We start from the raw sequence: 20,320 nt of genomic DNA, 5'->3' as shown, positions 1-20,320 counted from the left end.
TCTTACTTCAAGGCATCGGTTTTGTGTGTAGATTTGCAACAGTACTCGCTAAGTGCTACCTTGGCATTGAACTAAACAGCCATGACATGGGTTCCCGTTTAGCCTTGAAGATACATCTGCACGTACGTGTGCGTGTAATCACACCTCTGCCTGTACACCGAGGAGGACTCCTTCTCTGGGCTGCACTGTCACTAACACTAGGTAGGCCACTTCCAAGACAGAACTGGCTTATATCTAACCCGTGTTGCAGGCAAAGCAAACTAAGTGACTGTGCACACAATACTTGGCATTCCCTAAACGACACAGTTTCCAAAGTACTCAGCTCCCACAGCTCCTGTTACTGAAATCCCTCTCACTGTGCTTTCTGAATGTCAAGGAAAACCGGCAGTGTCAAAACTCAGGTTTACCCACACCAAACTAGAGCAAAATGAAACAGAAACTAAACAGGCAAGCAAAAAAGAAAACAGTAAGTGTCTGAAGGGTTAATCCATCTCCTATCTTTCCTATGAAGTATGAGCGAGTCTAAACCGATAGTTCTGGAGGTGGAAGTTTCATGTCTCACAAAAGTAGAAGAGTACAGGTAGTAGCAGTCAAGTTCATAAATATTCCTCAGAAATACTTTGAAGAACCCTCTCTATGAAAGAGTGTAGCTTAATCTCCAGTTTCATTAATTCCTTAACTACTGTGCCGAGAGTGCCAAAAATAGGAATTAATCAATACCAAGTGTAGTTATGGCTTTTTTTCCCCATGATGTTTCTCCAACAGAAACTACTAACCTGCACAGCTACCTTTGCCACATATGCTGTAGAATTTAATATATTAAAAATACAAATATTCTCATTTCTTGCAAGCCTCTGGGTATAATCAAATCATTGTGACTTCTGGTCTTTACTAGTATCAGCTGGATATAAACCACTAGCATACTAGCAAACAGCTTAGCTGTGTTCTGAGATATCTATGCCTTGATTTTTGCCTGCACTTTGTTCTTCTAACATTTGTTATAGATCTCTCTTTCTGCATTCTGGCAAGTAAAAAAATGCCCTAAAGCCACATCACCTGCTATGAGGTCAATAAGATCACAGGTAAAGCAGTACAAGGTCGACAAAGTCTTAGGATAGGTACTGTAAGGAACACTTTAGAGTAAGTGCAGAAATCTGTCCGTGTGCAAGAAAGCATGCTGGTACTCTTCATCCTGAGTTGTTATGGTACCAAGTAGCCTACAGTGCCAAAATCAACATGACGTGATTTGACATATTAACTTAATCATTAATAGTCACTATTCAGAAAGCATCTCTGCTTAAAATAGATAAAGCAAGGAAACTAAAGCACATGCTTTCTCTCGCTTCTGAGAAGGAAGGTATTAGCCAGGGTATCGTAGATAATTTCCACAATGGGCAGCTGTTACGTCTTTGGAGACAAAACATTCTCCACTTTGGTCCCCAACTGTTGTGAGGTGGTGATGTGTGTGAAGAACCATCGCCCCGTGCCACCTAGAGCTAGCTGCCTTTCAGAGCTCCATTAACAGGTTCCTGCATACAGCGTGCCAGTTTGTAAAAGAGCTTCAGGATTTCTAAACTGGAAAGTAAGATAATCACTGGACAAAGACTGTGTGTAAAAAGGAATATCCTCTAAACTAAGGACAGAAGGGAGTGGGACAAATGGAAATGCTGAGATCTTGCTTGCCCTCACTTCATCCAATATGAAGTAAACTTGCTAGAAAAGATTTTAGGTTCAACCTGGCTTTTAATTTAAAAAAAAAACCAGCAAAATGCTGTTTTGCTGTTTACATCATCTGTTATGAGGCTTTACTTTGAGTTTGACCCTGATCCTGCAGCAGTCAACAGCAAAACCACCCCTAACATCAGTGGGAGCAGGATCAATGCTTTACTTTATACATTTCATATTTAATGTCAAAAAAAAAAAGGAACCACTATTTATGTTTTGAGTTAATAGTTATCAGGTTAATATGCTAAAGACAGCTTGACAGAGAATACTATCAACGAGCAAAATAAGGTTGCTGCTTCTGGACTGAGGTCACTTACAAAGAATGTACAAATGAAAATAAGGTTGACTTTTATTTACTTAACTATCTTCCTACATTGAATTCCTTTGGCAACGTGTCTTTAAACATTTAAAGCCCTGTTTACAAGGAGGCTCTGAAAGTAGCTTCAAACCATTATATCCCTAATTGAATTCCCCAGGAGTCCTGTAAACTCGGAGGAAAAAAGAATGAAATCATAACATTTGCTAAATCATCTCAAAACATATTTCACTGCAAGGTTATGTGACCTGTTACAAGTCTGAATGATGACTGGGATTGAACTACTGCAACCTTTTATTATTCAGATTAAAATCAAACAAAAGAGTAAGAATTTTGGCACAAAAGACAAGTATAATGAAGATAACAGAATTAATTACAGATACGTAGCTTTTGTATAATGACACAGGGCAGAGCAGATGCAAATTACTAGGCGAGCACACCATTATATTTAGAGCAAATTATTTTGTGGGAAATAAAGGTAAAACCATCATGATGTTCAATAACCAGATTCCACCCACCTCCCTCAAACCAGAAGGTTTTTTTAAGTGGAGTTGCAAAAAGTCCACATTATTTCCAACCAGCTGCACCTGTTGCATATCATCTACATGAGACAAATCACACAAGAAGCTACAGTTAGTATCTTAAAATGTTAAATACCTTCACATCCCTGTCAGCTTACCTGGCTTGTAAGTTATTCCTGGGGGGAAGAGGAATCCCTGCTGGGCTGCAGCAGCCGCTGCCAGCGTCCGCTGGTCGTGTGGAAAAATTGGGATCATGAGCGGAGGCATGTGACCCTGAACCTGCTAAACAGAAGAGAGCCTCTGATCAGAAATAGCACAAATTTGTCTTGACAGGTATTTCTCCAGTACTGATAGTGTTCTTGTGTTCACACAGTCCCACAGAACCTTCGCCTTAATGTAATCCCTGCCAATTTCACATTATCACATCAAAGCCCTCACTAACATTGTTTTCCCTCAGTGTCAAAGGTGTAACAGTCTCAGTCAACTGCATGTTTTCCTACTTCTTCCTAGTTCTCTCTCTCTTTTCTTTTTTTTTTTTTTTTTTTTAATTTATATTCCCTGTCCTGGCACAAGGTAAAAAGGTACAAAACCTTTCCAACATACCGTAGGTTCTTTAAAAAGAAGAATGATACTTATTTCTATTTATGTTTCACAAGTTTTCTCATCTTTGGTCCCAGACAGCAGAGTGACAAGCATTTTAGAAGTAACCTAATACTGCAGCAGCTACTTTGATGTTCAGATTTTCATGTCCTTAGGGTAATTTTAATTCTGAGGCCTTACAACATTGTATTGTTCATATATATACCAACAACTCAGGTATGTTATTTCAAAATCTCACCACAGTATTAAATAGTCTTCTAGTCTACACCCCAGCTCCTAAGATTTAAGGCTCCAACATCTTGGCTCCCAATTAAACTAACATCCTTTGCCATACATACCTCACTATAACATATAAATTGCTTGTCTGCCTAAGCAGTTTTATAGCTTTATGCACTATCATGTAGCTGGGTAATTATGGCACTGTATTCAGAGACCATTTCAGAATAAAACCTACTATATCAAATTTAATTTGACCTTAATAAATGTATCAAAAAGCACAAACATGCAAAAGCAAAAAATTCTTCACCTTATACAAGCGTTTGTATTCAACATAAAGAAAATGGGAGATGTGATAGACCCATGTCTGTTAAATCCACATGTTAATTTCCTAGTTCCTTAATTTATGCTACACGTGTTTCAGAGACAGGGACTAGGATCACAAAGAGTTTTTATCCATCATTCCTTAACCCCAGAAGTACCCAAGGGTTTGACTGTGATTTTTCTGATTAGTAGTTAAGCAAACATATAATGCTTTATACATCAAAGCTAGTAAATATAGAAAGAAATTGAGGGTTTAGGCAGAAAAAAAAATTTGCCCTCATCCCACCATAAATCAGTGGCATTAAATACTATTAAAAAGCTAAAGTATGCTTCAAGCAATTTTTTTTTTTTCATTTAATTCCTAAAAAACTTTTTTGGTCAAATCCCATATGTTGACCTATGACATTGTTTAAATAGTGCCAAATTTTCTTGTCATATCCCCATTACTTTCACAGCCATTGATGCAGTGCAGAAATGCTACTGTGTGTGTCTATGAGGGTTAATTTACCAACAGCTCTTCTCTTGGGAAAGCTCTAAGATGTAGGTTAATAAAGGTCAAGCAAAAAATAAACACTTTACAGTATTTTTTGAATCCATTTCTCAGGAAAATCAACTTATAATAAAAAGGTCTTTGTGCAATTACTGCTATGGCACTGGGGCGTGAAAGAAACTAGCTTTGAGCAGCTATTTCTCTCATTTTAGCTGAGGTAAGCCTGGCTGGGTGTTTTAGGATCCGAGTTAAACTTGCTTAGATTGGAGTTGATCCCCATGTGCCCAGCACAGGCATTTACCTCTGATAAAACCGTGCTAGTTTTGCTTTGTGGCGTTCCTTCACACTGGCTCTACAGCACTACAAATGAATACCACAGGCTTTGTCTGATGGAAAGAACTATAGGATATATTGGAAGAAATGCAACACAATGCAACTTACAGTCATTTTCAGTAGTTCCCAACTACAGTCTAATCCAATGGGCTCAAAGCTTAAGAAATATCCCTTAAGAAAATCAACCAACACACACAGAAAGTATTTCCATGGGGTTGCAAAGGTATAAGACACGAGCACAATCTCCAAGACACAGAAGAGATCAGAGCAAGTGCTGTGGTTAGAGTGATGCTGCATCCATACCCATAGCAATACCTTACACTGTAGCGCCATAAAAATCATTTGAAACATAAAATAACCAAATCCTACAGTGGTTATCTCCCAGTGCACTCTTGTGGAGTTGGATCCACTCCACCATATCCAAAAAAGATCATTTTTTAAACTCTCAAATAAAAGCAACTCTGCAAGTGTACAGAATTACAGTTCCATGTTCTGGCTACCGGCTATTCTTCCTTGAAGTGCTACTCTGAATGCTGGATCAGGTCCTTAGCCTGTACAGATCAATGTAACTTTTGCTAAAGGTGGCTTACATTTGGGAGTGTAAGTTTGCATATACACTTACACCAACTGAAAAAAGCCCATGCCAAAAGGCAACCATTCCTTCCCATGGATCTTCCCTCTCCCACATATTCAGTACTATTTCTAGGCAAGTGTTGGTTTCACCCAGAATTATTTTATACATAGGTATCAATTTTCAGCACACGTCAACTGAAAAGCACAAATAAGAATTAAAAAGGAAGAGAATGTACAAGTGTCACTGGTCACCAAATTATTAAAGCAATTAAATGAATGCCAAAAAACAGTAGTCACCTTAATTTTTGACAATTTATTTTCCTGAGGTGGTATTACTATTATCATTAGTAGTAGTAGTAGTAGTAGTTGTTGTTGTTGTTATTATTATTATTATTTATTATTTATTATTATTATTATTTTACTGAGGGGGAGAAATTAGGAGGAGGGGTTGATTGGTGTACTTCATAAAATCGGCTACATGCCCAGAAATTTTAATTGCTGAGATGTTCCTCAGGTCTTTCTGAAAACCAAGACTGTAGCAGATGCCTGAGAAATGCTCTGACTCCGTCTCTCCCCATTCGTAAAACCAGTGCATTGTTGGATCGGCCCTTTCCCCTTTTGTCTCCTCTGTGCTAAGTTGTTGATGATGCCATTTTTTGCCATCTGCCCCAGAGCTTCATTAAAGATACATGAATGGACTAACTGGGCTGCTGTCTTGTGAGGAACAGGTGCTATTGTCTGTCCCCGAAGACTTGCACTAAAGATCTCACTCAGAATACTTGAGAAAGAGCATCTGCAGCAGTCAGTCAGAGAGTAACTTGGCAGAGCCCGTACTATGGGCTAATATGCAAACAGTGACACTCAGGGGGACTCATTTTCTCTTTCATGAAGATTTTTTTTAGGGGGTTTTTTGGGTTTTTTTTTTTTGGTGACGGGTAGTAAATGTTTGGGTTTGAACAATTCTGCTAGTCTGTATCTTTAACTGAACTGTACAAAGCCTGGAGGAAACCCAAGTATATTCTTTCCAAAATTCACTTCTGCAGACTCGAGTAAAAACGTCTCTTATATAAAGCTACCTCGTAAACTTAATCTTTGCTTCTATACAACAAGCTCAGGTTTAACCGTGTTAAACATGAGAAGCCACCAAGATTAGGGAACTCTTAAAAGGTAGTGTACCATTCCTTTAATATCCCATCACAACTCTGATGGCCCTTGGGAACTGATTACAGCACTTCCTTGCCTGAGATCTAAGTCAGGAAGCAACTTTAGAGCAAATCAGCCCTGATTAGTTCAAGAAGCAACTTCCAATTTGATTCTCCCTGAAATAATAAAAGCTGGTGGCCTGTTTGATAAGCTGGGCAAATCTGCAGTGCTTTGTCCCGCAGTCATGTGAATGCTAATCTCAGAAGTTGGCTGGACAATCCTCCTTGTTAAAAAATCATTGATGGTTAGCGTTGTTGCACGGAAAATGGAAGCCAAAGCGGTATGTCATACAAAAATAATGCCTTGGATGAAAATGATCTGCTTCTTTTATGTAAAGGAACACAGCACATTTAGGGACACTAAGGAAGAGCGGGTGTTCTGTCTTTAAAAACCAAAGCTGCCTCTACAGCTAACGTTGAGGCTGGGGAAGTACGGGCATTCAGAGAAAAGGAAGGCAGCACCGCAAGCAAAAAGGCAGCTCACACATTCCTGCTTAGCTGCGAGGATCACAGGTTTCAGGAGCAGAAGTAAATCCCGCCCTATAACGGTGGATTAATTCCTCGCAAACTTTTCAAGATCAGACTTGACAAGTTGCCTTTCTGTTGCACAGTTTACTCCAGTAAAGGGGAAAACTGAGTGCCATCTTTTTGAGAGACAGTAAGCACCAGCTTTCTATTTTATCCCTTCCATAAAGCTTTTTTTTATATTTTTTATTACACCCAGCACTAATATAAAAGTGTGTGATAGGCAAAAATGCCCTAATTGCCCAGAATAATAACAAGACTATTTAAAACCATTGCCCCTCACTTCTTCCACCAATAAATCTCTGGGCCCTGTTCTCATCCTGTAGAAGTGTTGAGATTTGGATCAAACCTAACAGACTGCTCCCACGCATGTTAGCTGAGAAACCGATCTTTGAATTTACCAGACTGACTGTTTTTTTTCTTTAGCACAGGATGCACAGTGCCTTTTGTCCTTGTGATGCTGCAGCCCCTGTGAGAACCTAATTCCTTCGCAGGCAGGTTTAAACTTTCCATAGTTTAAACTTAATTTCTATCTAAGATTTTGTTAACTTCTTGAATATTTGGGATAGCCAGACTACAACTTTAACCTGTCTGTGGTCATTAGGCTTTTAATTTCCATAGTAAAAATGTGTTTGAAATTTTCTACTCTCTCAATTAGAAACTACAGTGTAACAGAAGAGTTTCCAGGTAATGGCAGTGTACCAGGTAAGAATGTGCATTTCCAGAACAGTCACAATATCTGTTTACATATCATACATATTGTATAAACTTACACATTACACATAGAACATAATGGCTATAAGTGATAGCTCAACAGGTGACATTTTAGACTGATTCATTTAAAAAATCTTAATGGCCATGAAAGCAGTATTCGTGCCCCCAGGACTACTACTGTAAGTTTTTTAATGCCCTGCATATTATATGTATTTACCTCATCTGCATTTTAAATAGTCTGTATGCAATACCTGGCACTATAATTTTTATACCACCGTTGGAATTTTATTTTTTTCAATAACTAAACTTGGGTTTGACTGTTCTTTCTAAGAGAAGAAATATAAGTTCTGTTAATTTTACTTTTATTTTGATTAGGTTATTTTGGTGACTCCGCAAGAAAGCAAACACCACGTTGCACAAAGAAGCAGGGACTTATTCTATGAAAACTTATAGATGTGAAAATTAGTGGGATGACTTAAATGCTTAAAGGCAGCTCTGTATAAGATTAAGGCAGGCCTGGGCCTAAGTCTCCTCCCAAAATCTGCCAATGTTGTAATGAACTTGTGCCAGGACAAAGCTCTTTTCTGGTCCCCAACGTGATCTGTTTTGAAAAACTGTGGAAGAATTGTGGTGAAAAAATGAGAAGGTGTGTTTGGCCATAATCGAATGGTCCAGCTGTTTTATTAGTGCCGTTCCGATGAAGCAAAGGGCCTGCATGGCTGGGTTCACTGGCCAGTTCTGTCATAAAGGGTCTGGTGACTCTGCGAGCGCTGGCTGGGCCTTTTGTTCTGAGCTCAGAAATGGAACTGATAAACCCTGAAGGCTTCAAATTAATGCGCCATCAATGCCTTACATCCTTTAATGTAAAGACAATAGGTGAGAGTGGACCCAAGCACTTTAAGTGAGAAATCTCCTCTAGCTAAATAATGCCAGGGGAGCAACTGTGATTCCGCATGAGGAGGAACGGCGACTGAAGGAAGGTGGGCTCCAACACACCAAAGTGATCACGCAGGCACTGCATTGTAGCTAAGACACCAAAAATTGCATTGACATAGCTCCCACATTGGAAATTATTCAGACTACTTTCTGCTCCCGTTAGCAATATAGAATCACTGGAGCTCTATCTATATAGGGAGGTATATTACGTTCTAATTTATCTGCCATCTAATTATCTACAGTCTAATTGAAAAATATTTCCTCTCACTGAAAGTACATGAGCCACAAAGAAAATGTCTGCCAATGAGATCCCAGGGGAAGTGTTGGCAAATAAACTGCAAAAAAGATACCATAGACTTGCAAAGTGAGAACATTTCATATGGGAAATACTATGAAAAATATGTAGCCCACTACTGAATTTGTAAAGGGATCGTAACTGCTATTTTCTTGCTTTTCCCTATCATTTTTTCCATTTGTCCAATGCTTCAGCACGATTTGGTGATTTAAGACTACTGCAGCGGCCACAACATTAATGTGAAAATTGCAGCCATGATCACAGAGCGAGACAGAGAATCCTTATTTTCTATTTTTTCTTCCTCACTACTTGGAAACTTTAAATGAACTAAACCTAAATTTCATCTACTTGGGAAATAAAGAAGGGAGCAACAGAAAAACACTACCAACCACACTGAAAACAGAACAGTTTTAAACACTAGCTCTCATTTCATTTCCATTAGCTTCTCATTGTATTGCCCTGTTTTTATGTAGCTCCTTGACTACCTGGAAATACAGAATTCAAGTAAAGATGATCTCATGAAGTTAAGAGTATGATAAATGGTAATTAAATCTATTTAAATTGTCTGTATTTTAAGAAACTCTCACTAGGAGGGATGGAGAACATCTCTGCTATAGAGAAATAAATAAAACATGTTATGCAAAAGTGAATTTATAGTTCATTTGGAATTAGAGATCTACCACCTTTTCAATCCATACAAATGCATAATCTTGTCAATTAAATATTATTGTTAAGGTCTAGTAGTATGTTAAAATCACTTTAAAGTGCAACTAAGGAAAATTCATGTGTGTTTATTACTCCTTAAGGGTCTATTAGTGGGTATTTTATTCAGATTTGTGTTGTAAAATCTGCATAAACTCAGCATATTGTTATACCCATGTGTGCATTTGTTTGGTTAAAGCATAACAGCAAATCTCTATTTCTGCAACTTCTGGAAAAGTCAAGAGAACTAAAACAGTCCTGATTTTAATCAGATACAGACAGTTCTCTCTACAGAAGTGAAGAGTTGACTATTATGCAAATTGTCACAGTTAGTGGTCACCAAGCCACCACAGAAGACTGAGCAAGTCAATTATTTCAGATATTTCCAAAGACTAGTGAAGATGTATGTTTCTCATTTGCACCTTGTCTTATTCATGCCAAAATAAGAAAAATATTGCAGCCTAATGATACTTGTTGATATTTTATATATGGAAGCTCCATTAGTTCAGCTCAAATCTAAATATAAATTATGTCAGAAATTCTTCCTTATTAGCTTATGTTTTTATGGTGATATCAAAATGTGCAAGATTTTTGGAGTACATTGAAATTTCCTGTTGACGGAAAAGTTTAGAAGAAGAGATGCTTTAACATTTGCATTTCATATTGGTGCTTTCAAGCAGAGTTTTCCCCCCACACCCTTTCAAGACGGAGTTCTTTTTTAAATAGTAGCCGTCACTGATTATTAACATGAAACTAATTACAATGTACAGTATAAAATAGCATCCAACGCCGCAACACTGATGGCTGCTAAAGGCAGGATTGTTTTCAATTTAAAGAACAGCTCCAGCAGAAGTGGGAACGAAAACAGAAACGTCTTTCAAAGCCTTTGATCAAAACTCCTTCTGCCCTATAGAGGTAAAAAAGGTACAAAAAAAGAGCAGGTTGGGGGGGCTCTATTATATTAAACGAACACAGAATATATATGAAATCCAGGGGGTCACTGATGCTAACATCTCTGCCATTTACTTCACTACAGGAAGAATTTCTTGCTGATCAGCATTTTTTTTTTTAAAGCCTTCTGTATTTTCACTGATGGAAGATTTGTAACTATACTGTACTGTAACTATAAGCAGTTGGCGCTTTTGAATACTCTGCAATTATTAGTTAATTCAGGCTCAAAGACCCATTCAGAGGACACTATTACGGCTACAGTTTACACAGGTAAACGCTCAAAGAGGCCTTGATTTCTTTTTCAGTTGCAGAAGCGACAATGCATAGCGGATAGAAACCAATTCCGTTGTAATCCGCTGCTTGTAACATTTACACCTTGCTGTACCGTTGTATAAAGAGCTACTCAAGCTGCAGAGCTATGGCTAATGAGGGACACCCTCTGCTGAAAAATCAGAATTATTTTTCATTCATGCTGAAAAATCAGCTTTTGAGCAGGCACGTGCCAGCGCCACACAGCTCAGCCCTCCAACGCTTGGATGCCGGCAGGACACAAGGGTGGAGGTGAGTCACAGGTGCGAATAAGGAGACACCTTTCCCATCCCACCCAGTCCCATGGCTGAGTTCTTCAGGTGTTCACTCCTCTGTGAATTTGCTTTTCTTTATCACAGAGACAAGTGTCGATGTTTTTTCCTCAAGCCTAAATGGATAATATTCAAGAGACTGGGTCAGAGGAGATATTCACATCTAGTGGGAATATTTTTGTTTCTGTATGATTTTGAAAGCAATCGAATGCAGAAGAGTAACCTAGATAACTTCCAGAAATCACAGTACTCTTGTGGAGTGTCTGGATCGAAACACAAAGGCTTATCAAAGGCAGTTACATAGAGAACTAGTTTAATGCACAAAACTCCTGTGTCTAGAGATCAAAGTCAAACCAGAACACCGATTGCATGCAAAAATTATTTTGTTCCATCTCTTCCTAGGGTTCCTCAGATTTTCACATGACCTGACCATCTTTACTCAGAAAAGGCTCTAAGAAAGCCATGTGTTTGCACAGTATGACTGAGGTGATGGCCACCGCTAGGTGTACAGGAATTATTGCAGATTTGGGAGTTTCTGAACTTCCAGCAACATACACACAGCCTGCTTTCTTCTACGCCAGCCGTGCCTGGCTCAAATCAGTTACATTGGCTCCTCAACTCTCCACAGCATTTATGATTCATCTACAAAAACATTTTGAAAGAACATAATCATTAAAAAGGTAAAATAAGGAAGAAAACGAGGAAACTCGTATTTAAAATTAGCATTAGGTATTTCCTGTGCAACTTTGGGTGTTAAAACCCCAGCAACAGCTACACTTCAGACAGAAATCCGCGCTGCTGTGGCTGCCTTTGCTGCAGAGGATTCTGATATTCTGGAAGGAATGCCAGTCCTCCCGGTTTCTGGCTTTCCCCGGTTTGTCAGGACTCCAGCGTTACATAAAGCGCACTTTCGGCTTGCGAACAGATCCTTGCCATGAATCCTATGATCACACTCACGTTAGAGTGACGCTGCTTTCAAAGTTGGGCTCGACGGTCGGTGGGAGTCAACAGCACAGAGCCGAGCAGCAGGTCCCTTCCCCTCTGCCCGCCGACCCTGCGCCAAGGGCTGGCTCCGACCCCAGCGCGCCGAGCTGCGGGGATGAAATGCACGGGCAAATCTACATGGAATGAGGGGGCCGTAACAATGACCCTTTGTCCAGCTGTGGCTGCTCCCCCCTCTGCAGCCAGGCCTTATCTGCTCAGGAAATGCCTGCTTTAACTGACAGGTAGGAGATTAAATCTACAGCTGCCGAAACACAATCTCCGCTCTGTTAGATAGGCTTTCATTGTAAAGCACTACAAACACATAATTTGTTTATGTTGTACCAGCAATCTTTGACAAAGCAGACTGTCTAGCTGAGACAAATGTGGTTAAAACCATTTATTGTATTATTTCTGCTACACAGAACAAGCTCTTAAAATGTAGAAACTAGACAAGGCACAAAGCTCTAGCTGTCTAAAGAAATCAAGAATAGATGACTTCTTGTTACACTAGCCCCCTTTACGCAGCGTAGCATGCTCCCTCCTGGAAAACATCCACTGTGATTTCTTTCTTTTCTTTTTCTCTCTCCCCCCTACCCCTTTCTATTTTAGAGTGGGTAGTTCAATGATGTTTATGTTTCCAGGTTTTAAAGTTTCTTTTGTTTTCTTTAGCATCAATAGACATAAAATAACTAAGTCAGTCAAAGGATGCCTTCGGATTTAAGAAACAAGCGAATATTTTTGAAAGACTACATCTCAGGGAAGGAATAATTTTCCAGACACACTGTCTGGTCTTCCTGACTTAATGCACGCTCAAACAGAAGTTTTGCCTGACTAATGAATGCCGGACTGACGCCCCCCACCCCCCTTCTCTCTCTGTTTTTTAATCATCAATCACATATTTCTCAAAACATTACTTCATTTTTGTTACACCTTCTGCCTTATTTTAAAATAATATTGCTGGCTGTTTATTTCAAATGAAAGGCATAGGGAACTGATGAATTAAGTGTTTATAAATCTGAGTTTTCAGATTGAAAACAACCTTTTCCATAATGCAAAGGCTTTATAAGAAAAACCTGTCTTTTAGCCTTAGTTTCTCCTGGCCATATATTACTCCTAGTAAACCCTCCCGCAAGAACTAAATGGGTACTATACATCGAAAATGAGAAGGGCAATGTTTGTCTTGCAGGAGGAGTCTCAGAAACCCCACTCAGTGGAGCAGGACATCCTCTTGAGCACAGAGCGTGGCCCATACCAATCTCTGCTTTCTATATTTAAGACACTGTTCTCTGGCTGATCTGCATATGCAGCTCCAATTAATGTTACTGGGAGTTGTGTGCACACACAGATGTGCTTAGCGACTGGCATATTAAAACATCCCTTCACTCTGATGAAATTTAATAAATTAGTTTTCCCAGCGTTATTACTAAAGATGCTCAATAAGGAAGATCTTGTAAATCACGGAATTGTTGCTCTAATGGTTAACCATAATTAAAAGGAAAAGAAATAGGAAAAGTTGTCAACATCTTAATGTTTTATCATTCACATGACTTCTATGATCCTCTTGACTCTCCCGGGGCATTCTCTTACATACTCTTTTGCAGCATGTTGGATTCTGTATTATTTTATTTAACCTTAATCACAGCATTCATCTCTGGATTTGAGAGGAAACTGTACGGAGCTACCATATAAACTGCCACTCAGAACATTCAGTTTGGCATAAAATTAAAAAAGTATGCAACAAACTGGCTGAATCCATAGGGAATCCCTCAAACAGCATGGATAATGAGGGGAATCCATAACAGACATAAACAAATCCAGAAAGATGTCTGGGGCCAACATCATTATGTAAGATATATGCCCAAGATGTATGGACATACGTTTGAATGTTCAAACTCAGCCTGTATTAGATTGATTGAATCTCAGCATGGGGTTCAGTTAATAAACAAACCTTGCCTATGGAAAATATTTGGGGCTGAAATCATGTACTATAACCAGGCACCTACGACATGTGGCACTAAGATGCTCTCCTATCTCAAAGCTTTGTTAAAACAGGATGGTAAAGAAAATTAGAAATCCATACTGTCAGAGGAACAGATACAATTTTCAGGTTAAGTGGCACCACTCTAAAGACAGTTGTTATCCACAGACTGTATTTCAGTCTATGCACCAGGGGCATATGAATAGCATTCACATTAAAAATTAGAGACCAGTTTGAATCTTTGGGCTTTGATTCACACTTCCCATGTTTTTTAAATATGTTACCCATATTCTCATAAAGGATACAACAATAATGCTAGCAAATCTTTTTGGTGATTATTAATTTCACTGTAGAATAGCTTTTTTGCTATGCTTGGCTTGTTAAAAAAATGCATTTTGCTCACCTCAGGGTACACCATTAGCCTGCATATTTGCTCTTTTCCTTTTTTCCAGGTTTTGTTTAAAAATTCTTCTTAAACCTGTATATTAATCACTGCTCAGAGGGTGAAAGAATTTGCAGGAGCAGCTGAAGTGCTACTTTTTTCCAAAGAAGGAACTAGTTAGTGCTGGCACTTTTTACATACATTGGAATAGGAATGAAAGAAACATAAAGAAAGGGGGGGAAAAATTAAGAGTAAGGATGAGGGCTGACTTGGTGGCACAATCAGAGTCTAACACATCAGTCTAACATATTAAAATCTTGCAAAACCGTGAGCCAAAATGAAATGTCCTAGTGACAGACAGATCCAGAAAGCAAGTTACCCTTATCGTAATTTTGGTCATCTGGTCAGGTAGTAAGAAAAAAAAAGAAGGACCTCTGCAAAAATGCCTATCCAAATAAGACTTCCAGAATCAGGGGAGAAAACAAAGAACTGCTTTCGATAGCTCTGTGCAAAGCCTCACAGCTGTGTTTACCTGTAAGCCACTGTGCTCCCCTCTGAAGCTCTATTTTAGGGTTCAACTGTATAGGGAACAACTGCACAGTATAGCAGTACATGCATTTGTAGCACCTTTGTTCTTCTGCACTACGTCCCCACATGGACAACACTTAAGTACGCTGAGTATGCCTTTGTGGAAATTCATTTAGTCGCTAGGAGTTCAAAGAGTATGTGCTATGGAAGTTGGTCTGTAGTACGTGCCACTATAAAGTCACACATCTTAACAAGCAGAAACTTTCCTATTAGACATTTTCTTAAAGAGAAAGTGAATGTCTCTCTCTCTATATATAAGAATATGTAAGTGTATAGACATGCTTATATCTTTTATAAAGAGAAAACCATATCCTACATACATACACACATGTACATATATAATGTACAGATCTGTGTATGTATATGTAGAACACAATTATACATGTATACATATGTTTTGTATAAATATTTTTAAATATACACACATATATATATACACACGCACAGAAATGTATATATACGTAGAGTATGCTTTCCTCTCATTTTCCAAATCTCTTACCTGGGATTTTAGTGTTCTTAGACCCATCTGGCTATGCAACTTGCTTGCTGCACTCCTGGATAGTCACTAACTGAATTACTTTCTTGGACACACAAAACCTCGGTTTCTTAAATGCTTACTCTGGGAAGACACCCTCTATCTCTGTAAAGACATGCTTTGAGCATGACACATTCAACAGGTTTGCTGCTGGGTGAAGAAGTCAGCAAGCCAGCTGGGCTAATCATAGTGGTAGACCACTTGAGTAACAAAAAAAAGTCATTCGGAAATCCCTCTATCACTCACATCTATCCTTGATGGATTTCTTTCTGTCTCATCTATTTATCAAATCATTCTTTTCTCCTTCACTTAATCTTTTCTCTTTTCACCTTCAGTCTCCTTGCAAAACTCCCAGCACTCACTCTCACTCCATCCCTTTTGGAGGGTATTTTCTGTGCACACAAGGTACCTATCTGGCAGTAAATCCTCGTTTCTAGACCACTATTATCAAGAAAGTAATGCCCAAAAGTTGTCAATAAACTTCCTGCATGAGGAAGGAGACCATAGTGAAGTACATTTATTTGGTTTTCTTGACTTTAGGAAGGCTGTTGTCACAAATACAAGAAAAGCTTAGACATAAAAGTAGCTTTGTATCAAGGAAACAAGGACACCCAAACCCATTCATTTTTTAAGATATTAAAATCATGCTTTCCTAAAGCCCTCCTAACGCACACAAGGGTCTTCAGAGTAAACAGTGCTCCTCCCCAAACTCCTGTCTTGTTAGCACATGCTTGTCTGCTCTGCCTTTTCAGGCAAACAAGAGTTTTCAGGATGTAATTTTCCATTTGTGTGTAGATGCAGTTGTTCAAAATAAATTTTAGGTGGTTTTTTTTTTTTTTCTTTTTCACTGTGAAAGCCTAACTCCAAAACTGCAGCAAGATAAAATACAAGAAAACAACATACCAGCATAGGGTTCCTGAGATGTGAGGGTGAACGGGTTGAACAGGATTAATGGGAGATGCACAGACCAAGTAATCTGCACATCATTTTGGACCACATTGGTATCGTATTTTTAAAGGAAATGGAAGGGAGAGGTGTGGCATTGTATTTTAAGGAAAACAGAGGAAGATATTTTGTTTACTCTTAGGTCAGTGGTGTGCCTAAATGATTTAATGTTTAGGCCCTGAAATCTGCATCCACGCTTTATAAATAGATCGGATGTCTGTGTGATATTATTACTATCTATCTGCTTAATATTGTGGCTGAATAGAGTAATACAGTAATTTCCAACAGGACGGGATGTCCCCGATACCACTGCCCCAGAGCTGGCTGGTTCATGTGGGACTGTACTCTCTGCAGCTCTGCCACAAACAGCAGAGTGTACATCTAAGTCACTTCAGCATTCAAATTGTATTTTTTCAGTATACGTCAACCTGATCTCAATTCTCTCTCCTGGAAGTCTGGACCGTGTTCAAATCCCTCATTCGTTTTCCATACACACTGTCTGACTGGCTTTTGCTGTTACCAGTCGCTGCTATAACCTCTGTGCTATGCATAATAAAAATCTTTCCCATCTGAGTTGTCTGCCATGGTTACTGGAAATCTGCTGTATGCAGCATTCCCAAGAGCAGGAAAGGAAGGTACCTTTACTGCAATTGGATAAATATCACCTTTGCTTTTAAAAGGAACGTTTACCCTCACTGAAACCACATCTAATGGTGACTGCTAAGCTACTCCCACCCGCTCCAACTGAATATATGTTGATTTGTATTTTACTCTTTCTAGTGTTGATGTAACAACTGAAGTATACGTTTCTCTTCACTTTTCATCCCTTGCATAGAGGAAAAAAACACCCAGCTCCCTAATAATTCACAAAACTTCACCAGAAAATATATCTTGGGTAAAAACTACCTGATCCCTGCCTACTTATGGTGCTTTTTTAACTGAGTTTGCATGTTAATGTGTTGCATGCTTTGTTTGTAAATGTGCTTCTGAAATAAATGAAGCATTTACAAATATGATTAATCTACAGATTCAGAAGCACGCAATAAGGAAACAAATTACGGAGTGCCCTTGTCCTTTTACACAGAAGCTAAAATACGACTTTCAAAACATCTAAGACTGTCTAGCTTTATTTTTCCTTTAACTGATGTTGTTTCAAATGGAAGTTTTCAGCAATCAGATTTTCCCTAAGTTCCTGATTTCAGTTTCATTTATACCAGTGTAACTCAGAAGCAACTGCAACATATGTTGTAAACCAACACCAGTGTAAACACCCTGTAGATGAGGTCAAAATAAGGCTGCTATTGTATGATTTTTAAAGCGCTCACATAGATTAATATTTTCACCCTTTAACAGATTTAGGCCCATCAGCATGAATACATGCAACAAGTTGAAAATTCAAAGTACATTTACTAGTGTATTTTACGCCACTCACATTTTTTAGTCAGACCACCCAGAGCAAAGAAAAGAAAAAACCACAACAAAAAAAGCCCTCTGCATTGTTTGCAATAATATGGAAGGAAATTGAGTGTATATTCTCTTCTTCCTGTATTTTCCAGCTAGATTAAGCTGTTGTCTTCACAATTGCCTCCCAGCTGCTGTGACTTGTGAAAACAACAGACCCTGCTCTGTTGTCTGCAGAAAGCCTGGATTGTTATGAGTAACTTTATTGCAGGCACATGAGTGTGTTAAGACTTTAAAACACGCTCAAATGTCATGTGCACACCCAGTGACGGGCAAGAATAATTATGAAAAAACAAGAATTCTATGTCTACGAAACAGTGTCAGACAAAATGGGCCATTCATTGTGTTCCTTTGGGAATGCTTGGACTCTCCAGCCAGAAAACAAAAAAGGCACTTTTTTCCTGCCATAGGCTGAATACTTAGCTTTGCCATCTGAGCCCTAAGAAAACATGGGCCCCCTCTCTAACTACTGGCTGGCCCGCACACAGTAAAAAGTATTAATGTCCCCCTTTTTTCCAGCAGTTCCCTCTGTGTAGGCTGCGGCCAATGTAAAGTCAATGCAAAGACAAAACAGTTTGCCTAACATTAGCAAAAAAAACATAACTCTTGTACAGTCTGAAAATCCCTCTGACACACAGAGGTTTTATTCTAAGGCATATCCCCTCTATCCTTCAGCAAGTTACCGTAGCTACTGTTAATGCTTTTAGCAGGTAATAACTGCTGCCTGCTGTTTGGCTTCCAGCTTTCTAGGAGTCTATGGATGAGCCCGATTGCGTAAAATTGTTAAAAATTATTATCTAAATGCCTACTTCACCACTCACTGTCCCTTTTCACAACTGGTCTTGCTAAGCAAACCCATCTGCCCCCGAAAGGATTAGTACAAAGGAAAACATAAGAGGGCTTAACTCAACGTCATTTTGATAGCAGTTTTTTCCCCCACAGGTGGACCAACTCCAGCCTCATCTGAACAGTGATAAATTACAAGCAAATTAAATGCTTTTTGTGCTGTTTTAATCATAATTTCTATGTCAGAGACATAGACAGTTAACTCACATACATTTTTAAGCTAAGGAATCACATTTCTCTATATTTTCTTTTGACCTATCTATTCAGCATATCCAGCTGAGTGTCTATGCACCTTTAAATGAGGTGACCATATCAATTCACTATTAAATCTGTTTTACTGAAACAGAAACAACCACCGCCACTTGAAAAATCCTCGCATACTACTCATAAAAAGGCGAGAATTATTTTTTCTTAATTTGGCTCAAAGTCTGAATATGGACTTGCAAGTTATTATTGAAGACATCTAGCGTGGATTTTTACCTTGCCATGCTCAAAGCAGGCTAGGAAATGTGAAAACAATGGAACCACGGTTCTTGAAGGGCTCTCGTGCATCTGTGTGTTTGTATGGAGCAAGAGAAGGAAAAATGAAGGACGAATTGTACTTCCAACAATTTTATGGGTTGCTATTTTCTTCATAAGCCTTCTTACTCTGCTTAGATAACATACGTAGATTACATCTACAGCATTAAATGGGGTTTGAAAGGATGTGGTGCTTCAACATTAGCTTCTACCCTTCTTCAGGGCACAAACTGTCCTTTCTTATTTGCACAGTGTACAAACAGCACCTAGCGTAATAAGACACTGATCCTGACCGGGGTCTCAACCAACTGTGCAAATATTAGTACTTGTAATATTAGAATAGGAGGTCATTATGGTCATCCCAAGGTAGCCCGGGGGGATACAGCAAAGATGAATGTGCACAGGTAAATTGTCCTTTTCTAGAATCGAAAGGAGAAAGGTTTCAGATCACTTCTTGTCACCCCTAATAGGAAAGTACAGGGTTACCCTCAAACATGTATTTAAATCAGAAACATACAGCACTATGAAAAGAATCATCAGGCCATCCATGAATTTGTTTTAACAATCCAACAACATCACCATTTCTCATTCATCCACTTAGCTTAATTTTCCTACCATCACTTTCATTGCTGAGGTTGTCTCTATTAAGCCATTTTTTGTGCATCATTAACTTTTAACCAGGCATCGATAGCTTTATTGTTTAAATTGCGTATGACTTTATTTAACGTCAGCATTTCTTCTGGCTCCTGACATGAAGTCACATTTTATAACTAATTAAATTGATCCCTGGGAAGCAAAAGCCACTAAACGGAATTATTCGTACCCAAGTGTCAATATATTAAATCAAAGGGCTAATGAGTTGGGTCACTGCTTCTTTTATCTGAAAGCTACTGCAGAATTCATACTAACCTCTACTTTCTGCTTTATCAATTTTATTTAAAACAAAGGTAACTAATTAATAAATTTTGATATAGCTGTAAATAATACATTTAAGCCAGTTTTTACCACTTGCTCACATGTTGTCACTTTTTTTAGGTGGAAAAAATTGCTTTGTTGATATAAGCTGTCTGAAAGTGTA

The 20,320-nt window shown here is 38.7% G+C and overlaps 1 protein-coding gene across 9 annotated transcripts in view; it reads right to left on the bottom strand.

Annotated features, from left to right (window-relative positions):
• The window catches only part of SOX6 (SRY-box transcription factor 6), a 372,748-nt gene that overhangs the window by 96,465 nt on the left and 255,963 nt on the right, over window positions 1–20,320 (bottom strand). For 7 of the 9 annotated variants that reach the window (XM_037401650.1, XM_037401645.1, XM_037401651.1 and 4 more), the window contains one exon: window positions 2,721–2,844. In XM_037401650.1, coding sequence (XP_037257547.1) covers window positions 2,721–2,844 — 124 coding nt within the window. The remainder of the gene's footprint in view (window positions 1–2,720; window positions 2,845–20,320) is intronic. The other 2 variants (XM_037401652.1, XM_037401646.1) reach the window with 1 other exon arrangement.

The sequence above is a fragment of the Falco rusticolus genome, chromosome 10 (assembly GCF_015220075.1).
Source record: "Falco rusticolus isolate bFalRus1 chromosome 10, bFalRus1.pri, whole genome shotgun sequence".
NCBI lineage: Eukaryota > Metazoa > Chordata > Aves > Falconiformes > Falconidae > Falco > Falco rusticolus.
The sequence above is the reverse complement of the archived record's forward strand: the minus strand, read 5'-3'. Positions and strand labels throughout refer to the sequence as shown.